The 22,727-nt window shown below is 33.3% G+C and overlaps 1 protein-coding gene across 1 annotated transcript in view; it reads right to left on the bottom strand.

The window, feature by feature from the left end:
- The window catches only part of LOC140041866 (hyalin-like), a 36,305-nt gene extending 16,075 nt beyond the window's left edge, over positions 1 to 20,230 (bottom strand). Inside the window, exons 1-5 of the mRNA XM_072087662.1 lie at positions 20,161 to 20,230; positions 16,998 to 17,249; positions 10,897 to 11,154; positions 10,044 to 10,307; positions 544 to 828 (exon numbers count right to left, since the gene is read on the bottom strand). Coding sequence (XP_071943763.1) covers positions 544 to 828; positions 10,044 to 10,307; positions 10,897 to 11,154; positions 16,998 to 17,249; positions 20,161 to 20,230 — 1,129 coding nt within the window. The remainder of the gene's footprint in view (positions 1 to 543; positions 829 to 10,043; positions 10,308 to 10,896; positions 11,155 to 16,997; positions 17,250 to 20,160) is intronic.
- Between the last annotated feature and the right edge of the window lie 2,497 nt (positions 20,231 to 22,727).

Below are 22,727 nucleotides of genomic sequence, written 5' to 3'. Positions count from 1 at the left end.
ATCATTGCAATAAATGCTATAATTTAAAAAAAAATATCAATTGTTTTTCTTTAAAAAATGTGTGCTTTTCTTTAGTTGTTCACTTATGTATCTCAATTGTGGAGGTTTTACCTTCATATTTTATGTCTTCAGTAGTTGCCCTTAAATTGTATGATTATACTGATTAAAACAAGAAACATATTACGAGTATAATTTATTCATAATATATTACTTTCTTGTAAAAGTAAACAAATGGGAAAAGACACAATAATAAAAATAAAAAGACAATAATAATAATATCAATGTAAACAATATAAATGATTTAAAAACATTTGGTTAAAGAAAGAGTTTATATTTCACAAGCATCAAAAAGATAGACTGGCTAAATGCAGGATGGATAAATTAAATGCTTCAGGACTGGAGTAGACATAGCCTGTCACTGTAGCTGATTAATGACACAAATGTCACTATTTTTGTAAGTCTTTTTGATGAGTAAGTTGCTGTGAAAGTGATTTTTCTATTTTCAAAATTGTCTAAATTATAAAAAAAAGGTTTATACTTTACCTTCAACTTCGAAATAAAATTTACAAGTGTCATTATTTTCAGAAAAATCAGTTGCTGTAAAAGTGATTGTGTGAGTACCAATCGGTATCATGTCACCTGACTCAAATGGTGATGAAACTACAGTCACTGTTCCATTACTATTGTCACTTGTCACAGGAGGATCCCAGGTCACCGTGGCATTTAGACTTCCTATATCTGTACTGACATTTATCAAACCAAAAACTTCTCCAATGTAATTGTTTGAAGTGACATTTGTTGGGCAGTCAATCATTGGAGGTTCATTATCTATTGACAAAATGGAAATATTTTAGAATACTAAAAGTAGAACAAACATTTTCATAAATGATTATTATCTATATTCATATTCATATTATTTATTTTCCAGAAAACATAATTAACACAAAAAAAAGCATACATGATGCATAACAATACAAAAACCTAGGACACCATTCTGGCGGATTGTCAACTAGCAATACAAATATTGCTATAAACAGACTCTCCTAATTGGAGAAACAACAGAGAAAAACAACCTAATTAAGCATTTACAATCCGATTATATAAAAGTTATATAAATCAGAGACAAATTTACTTTCATTGTAAAGGAACATGTCTAATAATTATAAAGATAATTAAAACAGCTGGCAAAGGTGTATGTACAGCTGGTATACAAACATGTTACGGTAAAATAAAGTTCATCGGCAGAAATATATACATTTCAAAAAAGGTACTCGTTTTAATCTATTTTACAAAGATCTAGTTGAATAGTTGTAAAGCTTAATAGTAGAATAGCAGTCAGCAACTGTTCTTACAATGTATTTTGTTATGAGGATGATCTTGTTTTAAGTCTATTTGTTGTGGGTCTTCAGAAAAGAATTGATGTTGTTAATTTTTCTTAATTGGTTAAAAATTGAATCTAATAAAAACGTATTTGGGAAATCACCATTTATTGAAAATCCTAAATTGTACCTAGATAGCAGTATTTTGGCATGTGCTTGTGACGTCACGTACATGGGCATTAAATTGGGTGTTAATCTTAAGGGCGATATGCATGTCAGGAATAGAATAGGTAAATGTCAAAGAGCTTTCTATGAATTGCAGGGAACAGGCATGTTGGTTCATCGACAAGTGCCAAACTACATGTCTGGAAGACAGTTTCGATACCAACTCTAACATCTACAATGTGTGAATCTGAGCAAGAAGGATGAGTGTTGACAAAGTGCGAGGCAGCGAGGCACGCGGGGCATGCCAAATATTTGTGCGAGGCATCATTTTATCATTTCCAAAAGTGCGAGGCATATAGTTTACAATTTCAAAAAGGTGCGAGGCATATCTTAACGTGCTATTATGCTATATTATAGGCCTAATAATCAATCGATACAAGCGTATCTAAATAGATTCGTGTATACACTCATCATGTTGTTTATTTTTATGTAACGATTGTTTTTTCATTCAAGTCATATCGTGTCAAATTTTACTTTTACAAAAGTGCCCAAACTACGGTTAAAAAATCTGAACGACAGTCTTCAACTTTCGATAAACAATAATTGTTATAGCGACACACTCATCAAATGACTGCAATGTTTGTTGGCATTTCGAGCGTGTTCACTCACATGTCTCTCGAACATAGCAGAGTGAAAATAATATTTTGTCACACCCCTGCGCCTAGATCCGGTAGACCCGAGAGATGGAAAATCCCTCTTTACTATTTAGCAGGTAGCGGAATGATTCAGCCCTCAGCTCAGAGGATTGTGGTGCATTCCCCTCCTATAGCACGTGGTTTCAGCAGCAACGCACAGACTTCTCTCTGAGCGGCGTGCCAAAGACATTTTGACATTCCATTCTCTAGGAACAACACGTGTACCTCTCTCGCAAATAAGGTGAACAGCGATTGCCAGGACAAGTTCAATAACTGGCGGTGAATAAAAGGTAACTGATATGCCGATCCAATAACATGCCGCAAAGAAAAAAATTGCGACAGAATTCTTGAGCGCGTGTGAAAAAAGACTTACGTCCGACAATTGTAATACTAGGCCTAAAATTAAACTTTAGCTAATATGCTTAGCCCTAACCTAGATAAAGGCCTATGTAGAAAATAATTTAATCAATTTTGATAAAATAATAATTGGTGTAATATTTAATAATGATACACTATTCCTGTTTTAGTAAGCTAGGTATATTACGAACGATTTTTATTTATTGTTGTCCATGTACGTACTAATAAACCTGGCGCTAGTTTCCTTCGCTTGTATTTTTACTCCAAATTTGATAACTAACTTTATCGTGTGAATACCACACCTTAGAAGTATACCTCATGAGTACTTTAATGAAAGAATCACATAAAAAGTAACAAATAAATCCTTAAATTAATGATTTTACAGGCGTGTTTCTCGCACACTGTTCGCGAATTTCACTTATTCAATGTTCAATATTTTTGTTTCTATGGAGCGCCAAAAGAGCAACGATAATAGAGGACTAAAACTCAGTGGAATGCGTCAATTTCTCATGCATTTATTGGTGAAAAACACGTTTTATTTCAATATATTTGTTAATTTGTCAATAAAAATGTTGTAATATGTTACTGCTGATACTGTTCTGTTTTCAAAGAATAATAATCGATCCTAAATCAACATCACTACCTAGTCTAGACCTAGGACATCCTACTAAGGATATTATGATGAATTTTTCTATTTTATTCTTTAAAAGGTTAACGAAACCGTGTACATTATCAACAGTAACATTTTTCCTTACTGACAGTGACAAAATCTATTGAAATTGTACTTGATTTTCACCAAATAATGCGTTAAATATAAATGGATTCCACAGAGTTTTTAGCCCTCTAATTAATTTTGCTCTTTTGGCGTTCCATAGAAACCAAAATATTGAACATTGAGTGTGCGAAATGCGAGAAAAACAACGTCTGTAAAATCACCAATTTAATGGATTTATTGTTACTTTTATGTGATTTTTCTTCATTAAAGTATGCCTAATTCTAAGCTGTGGTATTCAGGATAAAGCCTTGGTTAAATTACAAGGCAGGTGCAAAAGGAAACTAGCCTAGCGGGCCTAGGCTACTTCAATTTCGGTGATTTCCTGCCTTGCAATTTTGAGAAATGATAAAATGATGCCTCGCATTTTTTGATGATGGTAAAACGATGCCTCGCATAAATTTCTGACTTGCCTCGCATGCCTTCCCTGCCTCGCGTGCCTCGCTGCCTCGCACTTTGTTACTACCCAAGAAGGATATTCTGGACACAAAGTGAATTAAATGAAGCAGCATTGGGTTTAACCAAATTTTGCATAAACACAGCTCTCATTCACTCTTTACATGTACCCAAGTTGTCTAACATTATTACATGTAATAATCAAGTGAATTTACTTCATCCCATATTTATTAGTGATCATAAATCTTGGTCATTCTACTTGCATTTTATATTAGATAGCAATTTAAAACATGAAAAATACCTTAATTGAAACAGACAAAGCAATCTTTTAGAAATGTGTATATCTGTGGATAGACTTGCCCCAAGTCTGTATTTTCTTTTTTATTTATTTGTTTTTATTGCGACCGCGATTTTTGTCTGAAAATACAGACTTGTGAAACGCGTATAGAAATCGATTTGCAGACCGCAAACATCCGATAAGAATGACGTAGGTGATCATACCGTATTTGGCTATATGGGGCGGGCGGTATGTAAATATGGATTTCGAATCAACCAATGATCATCTTGTTTCAAAATGAAAAAGATCGAGTACGTAGGCCTACAGTGCTGAATGTACGGTCGAGACTGTTGATAAAATCGTGTTGCCAAGTTGTTTTTTTATTAATTGTTTAGTCATTGGCCTAGGCCTCTTTCGTAGGTCCTACTCAACTCGCACGTATGACCTGCCAAATAAAACGCCAATAAAGTAGGCCTACATACCACCGGCACACAACAAAGCTACACCACACACTACACAGAACAGGACAGTGTCTGGGTGGGAATTAAATCAAATAAATGATCCATTCAATGTTTGATTTGCGGAGAAGCTAGCCTATCTTATCTAAGACGAGTTTTCATGTTCTTGGGAAAAATCCCATCAAATGTTTACCAAACTACTATAGGCATATAAAATCATTTCTAGCCTTCAGAAACTTTCATCAATGTACCAAGTACACGTTGTCTAAACGAAACATAGCGCATGCGCACCATCTTAGTTGTTGAGTCTTTGAACTTCTGAAATATGAATATTAAAACGGTGTACGAGTGAGTAGCCAATCGCATGCAGCTGAAACTAGTCAACCGGATAATCGTATGCACCAAGAATTCTTGGTGTCAAATCACGTGACTTGTGCGTGTTTCCCCAGACGGAGTATCCAAAATCAAGTAGTATACGTATGAAGCGCCATATGTGCCAAAATATTTATCTTTTTACTAATATTAAGACAAAACTCCGTCTGGAACCCAGACTAATCTGTGGATTGTGTCAAAAATTAATGTGTTTTTTGGGATTGTACTATTTATTGTTTTATTCTGTTTTCTCCTAATTTTAATTCAAATAGTCAATGTCAAGTACTGTATCTAGAATTCCTCAGTATATTTTTGTAACAATTTTCTACATTGCATTTTTGTTTTTCCGATTTTTGTCAATTTTTAGTCCTTTGTTAGATTTATATGTTTGTGCTACTATGTTTTACTTCTTGATTGTTAACATGCTGTTTAGAGTCACTATAAGCAAGGTTAAGTAAAAAGAGGTAATTGAAACGTCTGTGTATTCATTTCCTTCATGGTCTGTGGTTTTAGATTTAGAAAAACACAGCTTTTTAAGAAAACTAATTAATTTACCTAAAATAGAATGTATTCAGAATATTGAATCACACAGTTGAAAAATAATCAAACAAATATAGATTATTTGATTTTCAATTTGGCTGTGTGCATTCATACACTCAAGTTTAACTTTATAGTGTAGGCTGGTATGTCGTTTATATGAATGTCGTGTATATTTTTTGTTAAAAGCAAACTTTGACTTTATTTCATATCTTGATAATATAAGGAATGAAAAAAAATATGTTGCCATTTTTTCAAAAGACATTTAAAGGACCAAATTCAAGATGGCCGCCAACATTCAAATAACCCTATTAAAAATCAGAATATCACCAATAATACAAATTATGAATGTGGAACAAGTCCGTTTTGATGGTATTACTGTACCCATTATACAATCCTAACTATGTAAAGCGATAATCTGTCGGCCATCTTGAATTTCAAAATGGCCGCCACTAAAAATTAAATTCTTTAAATAATTTTTTTTAAATATGTGTGCATAAATTGTTGTTTGTACACAATGTTCTAAAAAGTATAGTGTTTATTGTTTTATAGGGCGGAGGTGGGGAGGCAGAGTTCATTTGAGGGAGATGCTTATTCGAGGGATTTTTTAGTTTTAATAATATCATAACATTTATAATCAAATAAAATCCTCTAATAGATATGAAAAGTGGTAAAAAATTATAACAAATGCTTGGTAAATTATAGTTAACAGTGTAATGAATTCTATTATAAATAGTATAAACAATATTGTGTGTATAATTAATGTGGATGGGCGTTTATTAGATAATTGGGTAGGCGGAGGGGGGGGGGGTGTAGGCGATTATTATTCAAAGTGATGTTTTATTAGGGAGGCGTTTATTCAAATAAATACCATCATAATACATTATTTAATTTAAAGATCTTTTGAAACTAACTTCCGCGACAGCGTAGGCCGTTTCGGCCCAAGAAGGAAGATGTTTTAGACGGCTTGCAATATGGGCCCTAATGGCACACAGATAGCCTACAGTTATTCCTGCCAGCTTACTCAATAAAACTCGGCTATCGGGACTTTATTTTTTAACTACTGTACCTTCACACGCGCGGTCCGATTCGAAAATAAACAAAAAATTAAAATAGCTATAGCTACTAACGACCAACTTAACTGAAACCAGGTAGTTGCAAGGTGAACCTGTGAACTCATCGTGAACCCGGAAATTACTTTGACCGCGTACAATTGAAATTGAGTTGAAAATCTACCGATGAATCAGAAATTTTGTTTTAAAACTCTTTATAATATATTCCTAAGATAGAAATATGGAACAATATCGTAATAGTGAAAACTGTTTTACATTTTGCGGTACACTTGAGATAGTTCAGGTAGGTATCCAAGGCAGAAATTTGTTCCAAAGTTTCTCCATTGTGCTCGCCTATGTCAGAATTAACCATAATTTATATATAGATTCTAAATTACAGATCTCATTTCTTTTCATGAAACTGAAACTTGACAGGAGACAGGACCACAATATAAAACAAGTGCATTTATACCTTATTGTGAAATCCTGTATAAATATGTTAAATAATAAATGCGTTATTGCTATGTAATTCAATGTCTGTTCCTTCAGGGCCATAGTCACCAGTATGGTTGGTAAGTTTTCAACCTGTCAACTTTTGGCAGAAGCTTGAAGGAAATACAGATACAGCTCTGCCTAAATAACCTTGTAAATGAATGAACTCCTACTTCTCATCTTCTACAATCTCAATCAATTTCATTAGATATGTACCCCCTACAGACAGACCAGCATTATACACTGGTTTGATGAGTGCACATGGCTGTGGTATAAAAACTCATGTACTAGGGAAAGACAAGAATGCCTGGTGATGACTCTTGCCCGAGATGAGTGGAGGTGGACAGAGATAACATCAAAAAGCAATTATTATGTCGACCCGGTGAACTATATGGCTTTTGGAAATGTAGCATTGTGAAAATAGTGTTGAGGCAAGTGCTTTTGTGAACTTGTATTACCTATACAACCAGTGACACAAATATCTTAAATGGAAAACATCTCTAAAGGACAAAAGCACACTAATTCCGCTTTCTCTCTACAACTTGCTTCTACAAATGCAGACAGAGAAAGAGATTCTAAGTGAAGTATCATTTTGTTTAAAAGAGGCTGCTAGAGTCGACGAAATCTAAATGATATGGTTAAACTATATCCCTATAGGCCTATATGTCCGAGACACAAGAAAACGATATCTGCACCCATGGAAAGTACACATCAAATATTTCAATCGGTTACTTCCGCTTTATCAATTTCAACAGATTACTGAAACAAATTACAGATATTGGAGTTTATACGAATACGAAAACGAATAGAACTTTATTGCAGTCGAAAGATTGAAGTTTAACAAAAGCGTTTCACTCAGAAAAATAACATGAAATATAAAAATATAAAAAACATTAAAAAAGGTAGTACAAACAATCCAAAATATTCTAAGTTAAGTATCATTTTGTTTGAAAGAGGCTGATCATAAAGATATTAACTTGAATACAGAGAGTCGACGAAATCTAAATGATGTGGTTAAACTATATCCCTATATACAGTATGGTATGTATATGAGAGGACATGTATGTGTGGGACTTGCTGGATTTACATCAATTGATCAGGGTCATTGAGCGTGGTATCATTGGAATAACACAAATTAATGATTTCATCAGAGCTGGCAAATTTAGTTAACATTTAAAGAGAGATGATATCCCGATTAATGAAGAATTCTGCAATTCGCACAAAGGTGTTTGTTGGCCATGGCATGATGAAATTGGACAGAAAATGTTTGAGGCATTGGTAAAAGTCTTGTAGAAGGCAAACTGTCTATATAATATGGGATCCTAAGAAAAAGACGAATATTGGCAAAAAATATATATGACGGTGAATACAGGTGACAAACTTATCAAAGTAAAAGAAGACTCCTATAGAGATTATTTGCCGGTGGAATGAGGTATTTCAGTTATTTTGCCAATTTGTTTCTGAACAAGGTTGTTGGGAACGCAGATCAGTCTGTGGAAGTTTGATGGATACAGTAGTAGAGAATGAAGGAAGGTCAACTTACTGTATCGCATTCAAGATTAGAATCATTTCATTGAAGGACTTTGGCAGAGTTAGTTGTCATTTAACTGAAGAAGTTTATGAGATCTTTTAATATGAAGAAGTGTACTGTCAGTACTGTAGACCTAATGATGGTCAACATTTTGTGTTAATCACCATGTTGTTGTCATAAACATATCATTTTGTATATTTCAATCTAATTTTATTTAACTTATACAAGTTTTAATAAGAAATTTAACCCATTTAAAAAAATGGCGGCCATTTTAAAATTCAAAATGGCCGCCATTTTGTGTTAATCACCAATGTTGTTGTCATAGGCCTATCATTTTATGTGATTTCAATCAACGTCATAACTTGCACATGTTTTAATAAGAAATTTAATCCATTTTTTTAAAATGGCGGCCATTTTGAAATTCAAAATGTCAGAATACTAATGAATATAGGTTTATAATAATTCTTATATACCAGAGAACCCATATGAACTTAAAATATTATTCATAATGGGTGTTACTTTGTCCAATATGGTACATTTATTGGATATTTTACGTATTGGCGGCCATCTTGGATTTGACACCCTTAAGCTTTTTTAAAAAAATGGCAACATATTTTTTTCATTACTTTACATCCTAAAGACACTAAATCAGCTGGAATTTTGCTTTTAACAAAAAAATGACACGAAATTACATAGTGGCCTACACTAGTTGTTGATACTAAAAACTTTATTTAGGTAACACAATCTGACACGCAACATTGATTAAATTTCACATTCACCTTTTTCCTTGTTATTGTTGAGATTCACTATTGTGTTGAGATACAATAGGTATCATACAGTACCATAATTTTGCTGGTGGAATTTACCCTAAAATACCTTATCTCTCTTACTTACCTAAATAAAGAATATTGGTACACTAAGCAGTAAGTATGGTTGTGTTAAATGTTATCAATTATACTGTATATTGATTATAATTTCAGAGAAAGTGATATATAACTATAGGCTAGCCGGCTGGCCCAGGGGATTGGCTACTGGCACAGTCAACCGTGCATGTAACATCTGAATTTGAAAAAAAGAAAAAAGTGACATAACCTTTCATCATACATGCACCAGATTTATACAAATGAGATACTGTATTAACAAATAATATTCTTATGATACCGGGCAAATATTGTAGTATTTGAGATTCAGTGCTCTGAGAATTGGGGCATTATCAACAGTGCGAATGATGACTTGTTTTCTATCTGGAAGGAAGGTCGACTATTAACATTTATCATGTTGTCTTTTGGCACAGGCACTAGCTGCACAGTCGACACATCATCTGTGCCAATAGATAATAATAAATGACATGCTCAGTAGGCTAAAAGTCATTATTTATTTTGACATAATTCATTGTTTTTTCAAAGACGAAATAGCATTTATTAATATTCATTTCAACACTGTGATTTTAAATGTTTGATTGAGTAAACTGATTCCAACATAACTATAGTACAGTATAGAGTATTGTGCCTTCTATACATCTTCAATGCTAGACACACGTCTATATAGAGTATAATTATTGTGAACAAAACTTTTTTCCTAAAGTATGTACGTAGATGTTCATAGAATTTTTTTAATTACCTTCAACAGTGACGTTAAACATCCCCGAGACGCTGTTTCCAGATTGGTCGGACACATTTACTGTTACTACGCTGGATCCTATTGGAAATTCGTAAGATGGACTGCTACAGGTCATTCCATTGATTTCGTAAAAGACAATGACAGCTGTACCAGAATTATCTGTAGCAACTGGAGCTGTCCAGTTGTATAAAGCTGTTGGCTGTCCAGAATCTGTATCTATTATTGTGTCATTAGGATACTCTGTCACAATAGGGTCTCCAATATCTAAACGGATAGAATGTATAAAAAAAATGATATTAAATTTATATCTTTTGTAGCACATAAATGGGGTGTTGAATACTGACCGAGTTTGGAGGAAATCGGAGTAGCATATTTAAGACTTTTCAGATATGAAGAAAGAACTAGAGATACTATGTTCGATAGAACATGAACCCAGTCAGAAGAATGTTTTGACCTTTGACTCTAAGTTTTAAATACTTTTACTTTTTTCTTTTAAATATTACATTTTTGAGGTTGTACCAGCCATACTGAAAAAGATTTGAGAAATTCAGAGTTGTTCTCTGCAACTAGTAGCATATTCAAATGTTTCCCAAAAAATTCTCATCTTATTTTTATTTTCTCAGGCCACCTGATACCTATTATTCATGTTAGGAATGTTCTTTTGAAAGCACCAATTTCATGCTGTATCTTTTGCAAAAGTTCTGAAGCACCACCTTAAGAAAGGGGCTTATTTCACGATGCTCATTCTAACTAGTGTTATTAAAATGTTGTTGGCAAATAATTTCATTTTTTAATAAATATATACACTATACCCGAAGCTACCCTTTAGATACTACCCGAACGATTTACTTACCAATTACTCTAATAGTTATAATACAAGTTCCAGTGTTACCACTGCCATCAGTTGCAGTGTATGTAAGATTAGTCTCTCCTATGGGGAAGTTAGCCGGTGATGTCTCAGCTGGTTTAGTCAGCATTGACTCGGATATCATACCAGCGGATGCATCATTTGGCGTTGTTTCATTCCACGTTGCCTCAGCCATGTCAGAGTCATTTGTATTAAACACCAATGGTTTAGTTGGACAATCAGGGTAGTAGGGATCACCGGTATCTTAAAATAAGAACATCAGATCATTCTGTTATAATAAAATTCTGAAACAAGAGCTCCGTATATATAACATTTCTAAATTTTACTTGTGCTATTGTCTTGTGATAGATGGAAATCGCAACAAAAATGAATTTGAATGTCCAATGCAAAAATTAGACTGTTAAACTGTGTCCAGCTAGGTAGTTAGTTGTATTATGAAATCACAAAATTATTGGTGAATGATTTGCAATTCCGATTTTTGACCTTTCATGACTTGAATTAAATAATGATTAGAGCCTGGCATCTTGTCTTACAAATGTTGACAAATATTTACAATGTTAATTGTTAGTATTTCAAGGCTACATTATCTCTATACTCTCCATTTTCCTTTTTATTACTTTGTTTCGTCTCAAATGTTAGATTGGTTTAGTAATGTTTTTGTTAACTTTCCTCTCATCTTCTTCCTCCACTTAATGTATTAAAGTGCAGCTCCACTCAGACTTTCTCAGCTTATGTTATGTTTATAGTATGTTTAATTGAAAGCGATTACATAAAAAAAACCTGGAAAATACGGCAAAATTGTCCAAAAACAAATTTCTAAACTAAAAAGCATGGGACCGTGGTCCGGATTGCCTTAAAAATTTAATGGAGTGGTCCTTGACCACATATCAATCTGTATTTTCATTTTGGGAAAGATCTTGTAATTACTTTTTGAGTAATCCTGCTAACAAACAAATGAAAGCACTCAGAAACTGAGTGAAGTACTTGGCAAAATGTATCCACTGATAGGGATCATGTTAAATGATACATTTTTTTGCTTTAGGTTTTAGCTTTACATGGTTCAAATCCTGCTGGGGTTTATATAATTTGTTTAAATAATGTTTAATGCAAACAAACTCCGTCATTGCAACAATGACCTTTCTAAAATCAAGATTGACGAGGAGTCGAGGAGTGTCTTGTAGCTGTGCCATTTGCGGGGCCTCTGCCTGAACCCATCGAGTAAGCTTAACCGCTTGACCAGTCAACTAATATTTTGGTCCATATCAAAGAATATGTCCATGTTAAAAGAAGACAGAATGCGTGCTATTTAATTTATCGTACGGAAGATAAGCTTTTGTGACATGACCAATATATCAATTTCCCTGAAAATCAATAGGCATGTTCTGTAAGTATATACCTATGTACAGAATGAAATAAGGAAGGACACACACTGGTACTAAAAAAACTAACAATAGATTAATTTGAATAACAATAGAACAGCAACGCGAAAAGCAAACGGGTGAATTTGAAAAGAAATAGGTTTTTTAAATCTACACGTATCAAAAAACCTGTACATTAAATCAAATTATGTTTTGAAAATTACAAATCACAATTTACAACTCTTGCCTCTTGTACAAAAATTATGTTTTTTTGGACTAGTAGTTCTCGAGAAAATGCAATTTCAGTACACTTCTTACTTTAAGACTGCTCGCCGGCTTTTAAAAATTGTCTCCTATCTTTTAACACTAGCCGGTCTGAAAATAATATCATTTTTATTATTTGTGAAGTTATTAATACACCAATTTTGTTGATTTTCAATAGGCATGGTCTGAAAGTATATACCTATCTACACCCAAAAATTCAGAACGATAACTTGAAAACTGTAGGCGCTATCGTGCTAACAAACAAACAAACAAACACACAAATGAAAGCACTCAGAAACTGAGTGAAGTACTTGGCAAAATATATCCACTGACTGGGAGCATGTTGAAAGATACAATTTTTGCTTTAGGTATTATCTTTACATGGTTAAAATACTGATAAGGTTAATAATTTGTTTAAATAATTTTTAATGCAAACAATTCCGGCATTGCAACAATGACCTTTCTAAAATCAAGTTTGACCAGAATAATGGTCGAGGAGTGTCTTGAAGCTGTACCGATTTGCGGCGCCTCTGCCTTAACCCATGTAGTAATATATCAATTTACCTGAAAATCAATAGGCATGTTCTGTAAGTATATACCTGATGAAATAAGGAAGGACACACGCTGGTGCTAACAAAACTACTTATCAACTTACAATAGTTTAATTTGAATAACAATAGAACAGCAACGCCAAAAACAAACGGGTGAATTTGAAAAGAAATAGGTTTTTTTTAAACTACTCGTATAAAAAAGCTGGTACACTGAATCAATTTTTGTTTTAAAATTAAAAATCACAATTTATAACTCTTGCCTCTTGTACAAAAATGATGTTTTTTTGGACAAGTAGTTCTCGAGAAAATGCAATTTCAGTACACTTGTTACTTTAAGACTGCTCGCCGGCTTTTGAAAATTGTCTCCTATCTTTTAACACTAGCCGGTCTGAAAATAATATCATTTTTGTTATTTGTGAAGTTATTAATAAACCAATTTTGTTGATTTTCAATAGGCATGGTCTGACAATATATACCTATCTACACCCAAAAATTCAGAACGATAACTTGAAAACTGTAGGCGCTATCGTGCTAACAAACAAACAAACATACAAACATACATACAAACAAAGTGAATACTATACTTGGCAAAATTCTTTTTGCCAAGTAACAAAGTAAATACTATGCTTGGCAACATTCTTTTTTGCCATTTTTTTGCCAAGTAACAAAGTAAATACTATACTTAGTATCAAACAAACAAACACACGCGATCGATTACATATACCTTCTTGGCGGAGGCGGAGGTAAAAAATGTATGGGTCACGTCAGAATAGAGTTTTTTAATACATTCCACTTTTTCAGTAACTTAGGGGTTATTAGTTTACAATACGTACGATTGACGCGTTTTAGTCGCCGGTAAACGCGTTGTTGTAATGTATCCTACGCCGGCCGCAATTTTTTTTTTCGTACATAAGTTGGGGACCCCTTCATGAAACGTCACAAAATACACATGAATAATTCATCAGTTAAATTTTCTTCTTCTGTGTGCACCCAAGCGTATAGCAACAAGAAGTGATTACACAATACAACTGCGATACGATTCTAGGCCTATCTCCGCTGTGGTTGTGGCGTGCGATTTCATAGAAGAATAGCGTCGTTTTGTGTGGATTGTCGAAATAATCAGCCTTTGGTTTATGGTGTTTTTAATATAATTTATTACTAAAGAATTACGTGTTAAAATTATAGTTTCTATTAATACTATTAGGCCTAATTATTAGTCTCTAAACCCATTTCTATTCTAGTAGTAGCTGTGTGGTGTGTGTGACGTGTGTGTGTTAGGTATGACACAGTCCGAGTAATAAGTCAGCAAAATTAAACAATAAACATTACACAAAAATACATTTTTTATTCTCGTGAGTCTAATCTTCCCATCTCATGTGTTCATATACGCGCATTTTTAAAGTTCCTTTGAGTACATGTATATTGTTTGATAAAAAATTACAGTACACAAATTATATACATTTTTTAGTCTTGTGGGTCTAAGCTTTCTTTGGGCTATGTCCAATTAACTACAGTACTTAGTTTAATATCTTGGCTAGCTGTCGATTAGCCTCGACACATTTTGCATTTGGTGTGTGTGTGTGAAGATTAAGAAGAGTGCGCGAAGGCAATCACGTGAATTGACCTAGAATCCTAGGCCTAACTGTAGAAAGAATCGTATCGCAGTTTAGTTGTGCGTGTAATCAAAGAACTTATAACACAAGAATCTCCTGTTCAATTTGCATTCAAAACACAGTATCGGAAGTACAGGGTTAAAAGGTCAAACTGGGCGACGCCATTTCACAGCATGGAGCAGCGCCCCCTCCAAACTAGGAAGTCAATTACTCTACCCCCTAGAGTATTAGCAGATCCCCTCTATGATTTTGACTTTCTAATTTGATGCGGGCGCCCTACTCCTCAGTCAATTACTCTATCCCCCCTAGAGCATTAGCAGATCCCCTCTATGATTTTGACTTTCTAATTTGATGCGGGCGCCCTACTCCATGGCTCACAATGGCGCCACCCATAGCTCTATTCTATCCCACAATGCCTTTCGAAATTGTTACGCGCTTCGGACGAACAGGAGATTCTTGTGTTATAAGTTCTTTGGTGTAATCACTTCTTGTTGCTATACGCTTGGGTGCACACGGAACAACAAATTTAACTGATGAATTATTCATGTTTATTTTGTGACGTTTCATGATGGGGTCCCCAACTTATGTACGAAAAAAAAAATCGCACGCCGGCCGGCGTCATTAAACTAAGTACTGTAGTAATTCATTGGACATAGCCCAAAGAAAGCTTAGACCCACAAGAATAAAGAATGTGTATAATTTGTGTACTGTATTTTTTAAATTCTGCTATTTTATTATCAAACAATATGCATGTACTCAAAGGAACTTTAAAAATGCGCGTATATGAACACATGAGATGGGAAGATTAGACCCACGAGAATAAAAAATGCATTTTTGTGTAATGTTTATTGTTTAATTTTGCTGACTTTATAGTACTCGGAATACGGATTGTGTCATAACAGAACACACACACGTCACACGTGTAAAAACATTTCATTATAATAAATATGAATGTATAGTTTCTGAACAATTTGAGCCCTATTTCGTGTCTCTCCGATTATTGGTTACTGAGATACGATAAATCAAGGTCAAAGGTCAAAATGTCAGAAATAAGACTTGCATCCATTTTTTGAGAAAATGTGTCATTAAAGTGAATATAAAAACATATATTTAAAACATTTTGACACCAAAATTAATTATCTGTGACTAGTGGTTCTCGAGATATAGGGTAATTATAAAAAATGGCCGCCATTTTTAATTATGCAAATTAAGGGCTTAGATGGCCGAATTTCACTTGGGATCCGCCATATTCGTAATCAGCGCGAGGTCGAAATATCCTAAATCAAGTGGATCCCAGCTTCTACCCAAAAATGCTTCTTGATTCGTTTTCAGGCCGTTTTTTGAGAAATGGAACCTGTCTAATATAACGGGTAGACTTGCCCCAAGTCTGTATTGTTTTTTTTTTAATTTATTTGTTTTTATTTCGACCGCGTTTTTTTGAGTATCCAAACTCAAGTAATACACGTATGAAACGCCATATGTGCAAAAATATTTATATTTTTACTAATATTAAGAAAAAACTCCGTCTGGAGCCCAGACTACCTAACGGGCGAAGTGTATATTTACTCAAAATTGCGCAATTGTATACGCGATAAAAAAAATACCAGAAATTGAAAAATCTGAAAACATTACATAAAAAACATTGTAATTTTTTTTTAGTGAAGACATTTTAGGATTATTTAAATATACCCCACTTTTTCATGTAAAAGAATAGGAAATTACAAGGTAGCCTATATCCCCAAAACGCATAAAGGCGTGATTTTCAAAGAAATTGTACTCCTTGACAAAAACTTTAAAAAAAATATGAAGTATGAGGGATATTTGAAATAACAGTTGATTTTCAAAGCCAAATACAAATTACAATGCGTTTAAAATTTTTCTTTTTCAAAAAATAGTGTTATGTTGTACGTCAGTGGTAGAAATACCCACAAAGTGAATCAAACAACATTAAAAAGTGTCATACCCATGCACAGGCCTACAATAATACTTAGAATACAGAGAATAGTCTTTGCCTGTGATGTTTATATAGAGAGCCTGTATATATTTTAATAATGTGTATAGAAAAATGAAATAAAAGTGAAAAAGACAAAAAAAAAACAATAGAATACTGTAAGATGATGAGCGCGAATACTACTAATACATAATGGAAAAATAATATTGTTTTAAGGCTTATACTTACCTAAAAATGTGACAGAAAACTCACACACAAAAAAAAAACCAATAGAATACTGTAAGATGATGAGCGCGAATACTACTAATACATAATGGAAAAATAATATTGTTTTAAGGCTTATACTTACCTAAAAATGTGACAGAAAACTCACACACATCTGTTTCATTATTGGCTGATGCTGTGTATTCAAGATTAAGAACGTATCCTACTCCAAAATTTATGTCAATCCCTGGAAAATACGATGGTGTTGATGTCACCTTAACGTCTGCAGCTATCCCGCTTGAATTCACGGTTGCTGTAATCACTGGGATGGTGTATGCATAGGGAAATGCACCAGTGTTATTTATTGTCTCATCTCCTGGACAATTATCAAACGTGACTGAAAGAGAGGAAACATTAAAATTACCGTAAATAAAAACACATTACTAAGACCATAGATACATATGACTAAAGTGATCCTCTAAGTGCCTATACTAAATGGGTTCATGAATACTGCAATGCGAGTACAGTAACTGGTTTTATTGCGGAGGTATGCTGAAGGAATTGACCCTTTGAAGGGAGATTAAACTTGTTAATTCGTCGTCGTTAAGCTATAGGCCTACATGAATAAACGTACGTATATGCTAGCTATTAAAAAAGTATTCAACTTTATGGTGTTATAATCGAGCTATTTAACCAGGTTTCAGCAATTTTAAACACTTTTATTGTAAACGGAGATGAAAATGGGAAGTATTATTGTATGCGGTCATTTTCAACATCTACAGTCATTAGACAGCGTGTATCACGTTTGGATAACCCACCTATTCGAGGAAAATTGTTTACCTAATTTCTATTTCAATAACTAATTATATAAGTAAACCTAATTAGTAAACAGGGTTTTATTAGTTAGTAAAAATCAGTATCGAAAGTATGTAGGCCTACCAATGTTATACACCACCAAGTAATTAGGATTTTAGCTGTTACGCACCATTTTCTGAAGTTTACCCTTACGTACATATAGGCCTATATTTAATTATCATTATCACTCAATCGTAACCATCTTGTGCCCCAATCCAAAAGCAATTCAAAGTTAGATAAGATATAGGTACTGTATTCTGGTATTACATTTTTAGAAATGTATTTATATTTTTTATACTTCCTGTATATATATATATATATAATGTATGCATAAAAATTGCGAAATAAAGTGTATATTACTGATAGTCTTATATAGGCCTATATATAATTTATAAACATTTATTTGTGTTACTGTTTAAACAATTATGAATACAAACGATCCGATTTCACTATTGACAATACTCGCAATTTAGGCCAAACATAATACAGTGATTGTGAATGTTTGTGTACACCGATCGACACGTAGGCTAAAGTAGAGTAAAATATGTTTGTATTATTCACAAACTCCTTACTCTATAAAAGAAAAAAACAGCTTCAATCAATATTGCTTGAAGTGAAACTCTGCTTTTTCAATCTTATTTGAACATCAACAATGTTGTGCCGATAATTCATATTTTTCTCAAAGATAAAAATACCAGAGGTTTTGTGAGCCTGTAGCACTTGACCATAATGATTGTTACACACGCATTACTAGAAAGGTGACTGGTACGTGTGGAATTTAGTGAAAACACATCATTTTATAATTTAATATAGGCCTATGGCATTTTATGAAAGTAACACAAATATTATATTACATTTTGAAATAATTTGCCACACTTTTATAAAATCATTTTAATAAATTATTATCGGAAAGTCCAAATACGTCACTAGGTAGACTTATTACAAAGTGCACGTGAATTTTTTTTTTTTTTGTGACTTCTGTCACATGGAAGTATAATACCTCCATGCTCTGTCACTTCAGGGAATCTGGAGATTCTAGCTTAATAATGGTCCGTGAAGTCGTAAATTGCTGCTCACAAATAAGTGTTAACATTTACCTATTTTATTTAATTTCAAGCTTAATGACACATAATTGCGCAACTAAATTAATTTTGTTCTGTCTAAAGCCAATCCTATGCGACAAATATTAATAATGGTAAAGCAAGTCTGTTTTTATTTACAAAATAAAGTTTAGTGTCAGTTTAGTTTACTTCATATTTTATATAAATTTGTAATGATAAATATTAAATAATATTGCATTTGATTGTGCGTGAAGATTTCAATAAGCCATAATAACTTTAAGTCTGAAACTCCAGATAAAGCAAACAATAATTATGGTTACTTAGACAGAAAAGAAGAAAAGCAATGCAAGCACTTTAAATAAGTTCTTCTAGGTGCAAGAAAAAAAACAACTGGTCTCTATCTGAATTATCGTATTGTTCCTTTAATTATTTTCCAGGTCAGGCGCAATTGTAGTTAAAAGAAAAAAACTGATCTCTCAGCAAGTTTTAATTGATTTGATATTCCGCTAAACTCTATTTTTAAGATACCCAGATTTCGCTACATAAGCTCATTGTAGTTAATTTTTGTCAAACTCTAAGGTTGTCAAAGCTAATATCATCAATCAGACTCGATTAAAGTAATCCACATCATAATTATACTTTATGATCAAGAAGAACGGATAATGAAATAAACAGAAAAGTACCAGTCTTATTCAAGCTCGAGTGAATCAGAATTTATTTTACGTTGGTCTGTTTCCTTAAAAAATAAAATATTTTAGAATATTGTTTTGTCTTAGAAATATGTTTTTGTCTACTAATGAAACCATTTTAGACTGCTAAAAGAAATTCTGGAAAGTAAAATTTCTTCTTAGATGACGATGATTAAAAGTGACTAAGTTAAACTCGGGGGATTGAATTTAGAGAAGAAAAACATCTGTCGGGGTGAGAGAGAGTAAGAAATGGTTGTTCGGATTCCAAATGCGAGCAGACGCCCAGCGGTAATTGCGAACGAAAACGCAAAAGCCTAAATAAAACAGAGTTAGTGTTGAAAAAAGAATACATGAAGTAAATTCTGTTAAATTGAATGGATATAAAATCTATAACTGTGTATTTTAGTTTACATATTTAGACGTACACAGTGAGAGCGGGCCATTTAATAGCTATTAGTAAAGACATATTGAGACATACGTCTTAATTGTAATTAAATCTCTGGAAAAGGGGTAGATCGGTTAGTGCGAGGTAAAAAAAGGTATCATATTCAAATAGCAATATTCATTTATTTTGTAAGGCATGTACTGTCGATAAGGAAGTATGCAACGAATTTAAATATATTTCCCAATTGCGTTAGGCAAGCTTAGAGATTATATAGGATGAAAATATATGATTTAAATTAAGAATTAAACAAATACTTACTTTGAGCATTGCCAAGAGTAAAAAGCCCAAAAAAGGTAATGAACAGTCTTGCTAACGTAAGTTGTAACATTTTTGGCTAACAGAAGGATACGCTAGTTCCATTAAAAACCCAGAACTAAAATACCAGTACCACTAAGTATTTTCAACTTATACAGTAGACTTAAATTTAAATGAGGCAATGACTGTGTACATTACTTCAATTTTATAATAGTAATTGGGTAGTGAGCCTTTAGATTTTTATATTCCCAATTCAAATTCACTAGGGGGTAAAACATAATGAAACATTGTGTTCAGTGTATTCATTTATTTCTATAGTATACCTTATGGACGTTATACCTATTGATTGATTTCTATTGAATATCAAAATCACAATTGTAACTTGCTTTAATTCAGAACACGGAACAGAAAAGTTTAAAAATATATATTAATATATAAATCCAAAGGCACATTACTCAAAAAATGACAATACTTTGGATCTCAATGAAGATACAAAATAAAATAAGAAATGCTAAATCAAAACGATAAAGTGAAACAGTCATAAATTAGCAGAGCTTCGAGCAACACTAGCCCTTCCTTAGTCAAGTGAGAGTACTTGGACAAAGTAAAGAGTATTAAGCAGACAAGCGATGACTGGACTGGAATAAAAGAAATAAAAACAAAGGCTGGTGAATAGTGAATAAACAATTTAGAAATGGAACTAAAACAAGGCCATATCGATGACTGCAGGCGCGTGCTAAAGTTAGTGCTTACCGACCAACCGACCGGCCGACCGACCGACCAACCGACAGACCAACCTACCAACCGATCGACTAACCGACCGAAATTGCTGAACATGTTTTAAAATGTTGAAAATTTTTAAAAACATTTATATTTTTTTAATTTACACGTGCGTAGCCTGTCACTTTTGACGTGCTCGTATAACGTAATTTCGACTAGAGGGTGAGCTCTCTTCGCTCGCTCACCCTCTAGGAAGTGTAGACGATGGTTCTCGGAATGATAAAAATGTTCTCCTTGTACGTTTTCTGTCGGTTACCATTATTGAAAATGCTTGACATTCGTAAAACTAAACTACTCTGTTTCACAGTGTTTTAGATGATAAATAACATTTTAAAGTTTAGTGTTTATTGTTTGGTAGGGCACTTTGGGGAGGCGGAGTTCATTTGAGGGAGGTGCTTATTCGAGGGATAAATGTTAATTTTTTTAGTTTTAATAATATAGTAACATTTATAATCAAATGAAATCCTCTAATAGATATGAAAAGTGGTAAAATAGAATAACAAATGCTTGGTAAGTTGTAGATAACAGTGCGATGAATTCTACTACAAGTAGTATTATGATTATTATTCAAAGTGATGTTTTATTGGAGAGCCGTTTATTCAAATAAATACCATCCTAATAATCATTAATACATTATTTAATTTAAACATCTTTTGAAAGAAGACATTACAGTTTGCAACATGGGCAGATATCTCGGTCATAACGGGACACAGGTAGCCTACAGTTATTCCTTCCAGCTTACTCAATCAACTATCGGGATTTCACTCGATTTTAAACAAAATGTCTTATCATCAAATCTCCCTATGTAATTTTATAATACTATTTCCCACAATATATTCCGATTCTTTATGGCGTATATTTAATTTGATCTTTATTAATTTGCAGTATAATTTTTATTTTTTAACTACTGTACCTTCACACACGCGCGGTCCGTTCCTAAAATAAACAAAAAACTGAAAGGGCTATCCAGTCCTACTATCGTTTTTTTCTTCCTTCTTCCAAAGGGACACTGTATTGATTACTGGAAAGTGCCTGTTTCCAGTCACCTTTAGGGTCAAGTCTATTATTTTAACTGCTCCCTTGTGTATAAAAGAGAGAAAATAGTTGTAACCAGGTTGATGCAAGGTGAACCCGGAAATTACTTTGACCGCGAAGAATTGAAATTGAGTTGAAAATCTACTGTTGAAATCATAAATATTGTTAAAAACTCTTTATAATATCTTCCTAACAATAGTGTCGATGTGAAAACTAATGTTATCAAATCTACGTTTCGCGGTACATCTGCGATAAATAAGGTAGGTATCCATGGCGGAGATTTGTACCGAAGTTTTTGCATTGTGCTGATCGCCTATGTCAGAATTAACCATAATTTATATATAGAAGTCAAGAAAACAGAAATCGGGCAAAAAGAGTGCGTATTAACATTTAACGCGCAGTACGCGTGCAAAAATCTGGGCACTAATAGTAATTTTTTAAACGCTTAAAATTGCCTGAAACGTACTCTTATTTCATCGAAAATAAATTTTGACAATTTGGAAAATGTTATGCGCGCGTACGCATGCGTTACATGCGCTACGCATGTAATTGTATTGCCATATGATGATTTATACCCTGAAATTTATCAGTACCAAATTTTATTTTATTGTGATTCATGCTTGTGAAGATATGATTACAAACGTGATTTCGTGAAATCGTGCGTAGACCGCGTAATTTCTTATTGCGCACCGTGAAAACATAACCACATCGATTCCTGGCCATATATTGTCGTGATGTGGTTTCCCGATTAATCG

This window comes from Antedon mediterranea, chromosome 1 (genome assembly GCF_964355755.1).
Source record: "Antedon mediterranea chromosome 1, ecAntMedi1.1, whole genome shotgun sequence".
In the NCBI taxonomy this organism is placed as follows: Eukaryota; Metazoa; Echinodermata; class Crinoidea; order Comatulida; family Antedonidae; genus Antedon; species Antedon mediterranea.
The sequence above is the reverse complement of the archived record's forward strand: the minus strand, read 5'-3'. Positions and strand labels throughout refer to the sequence as shown.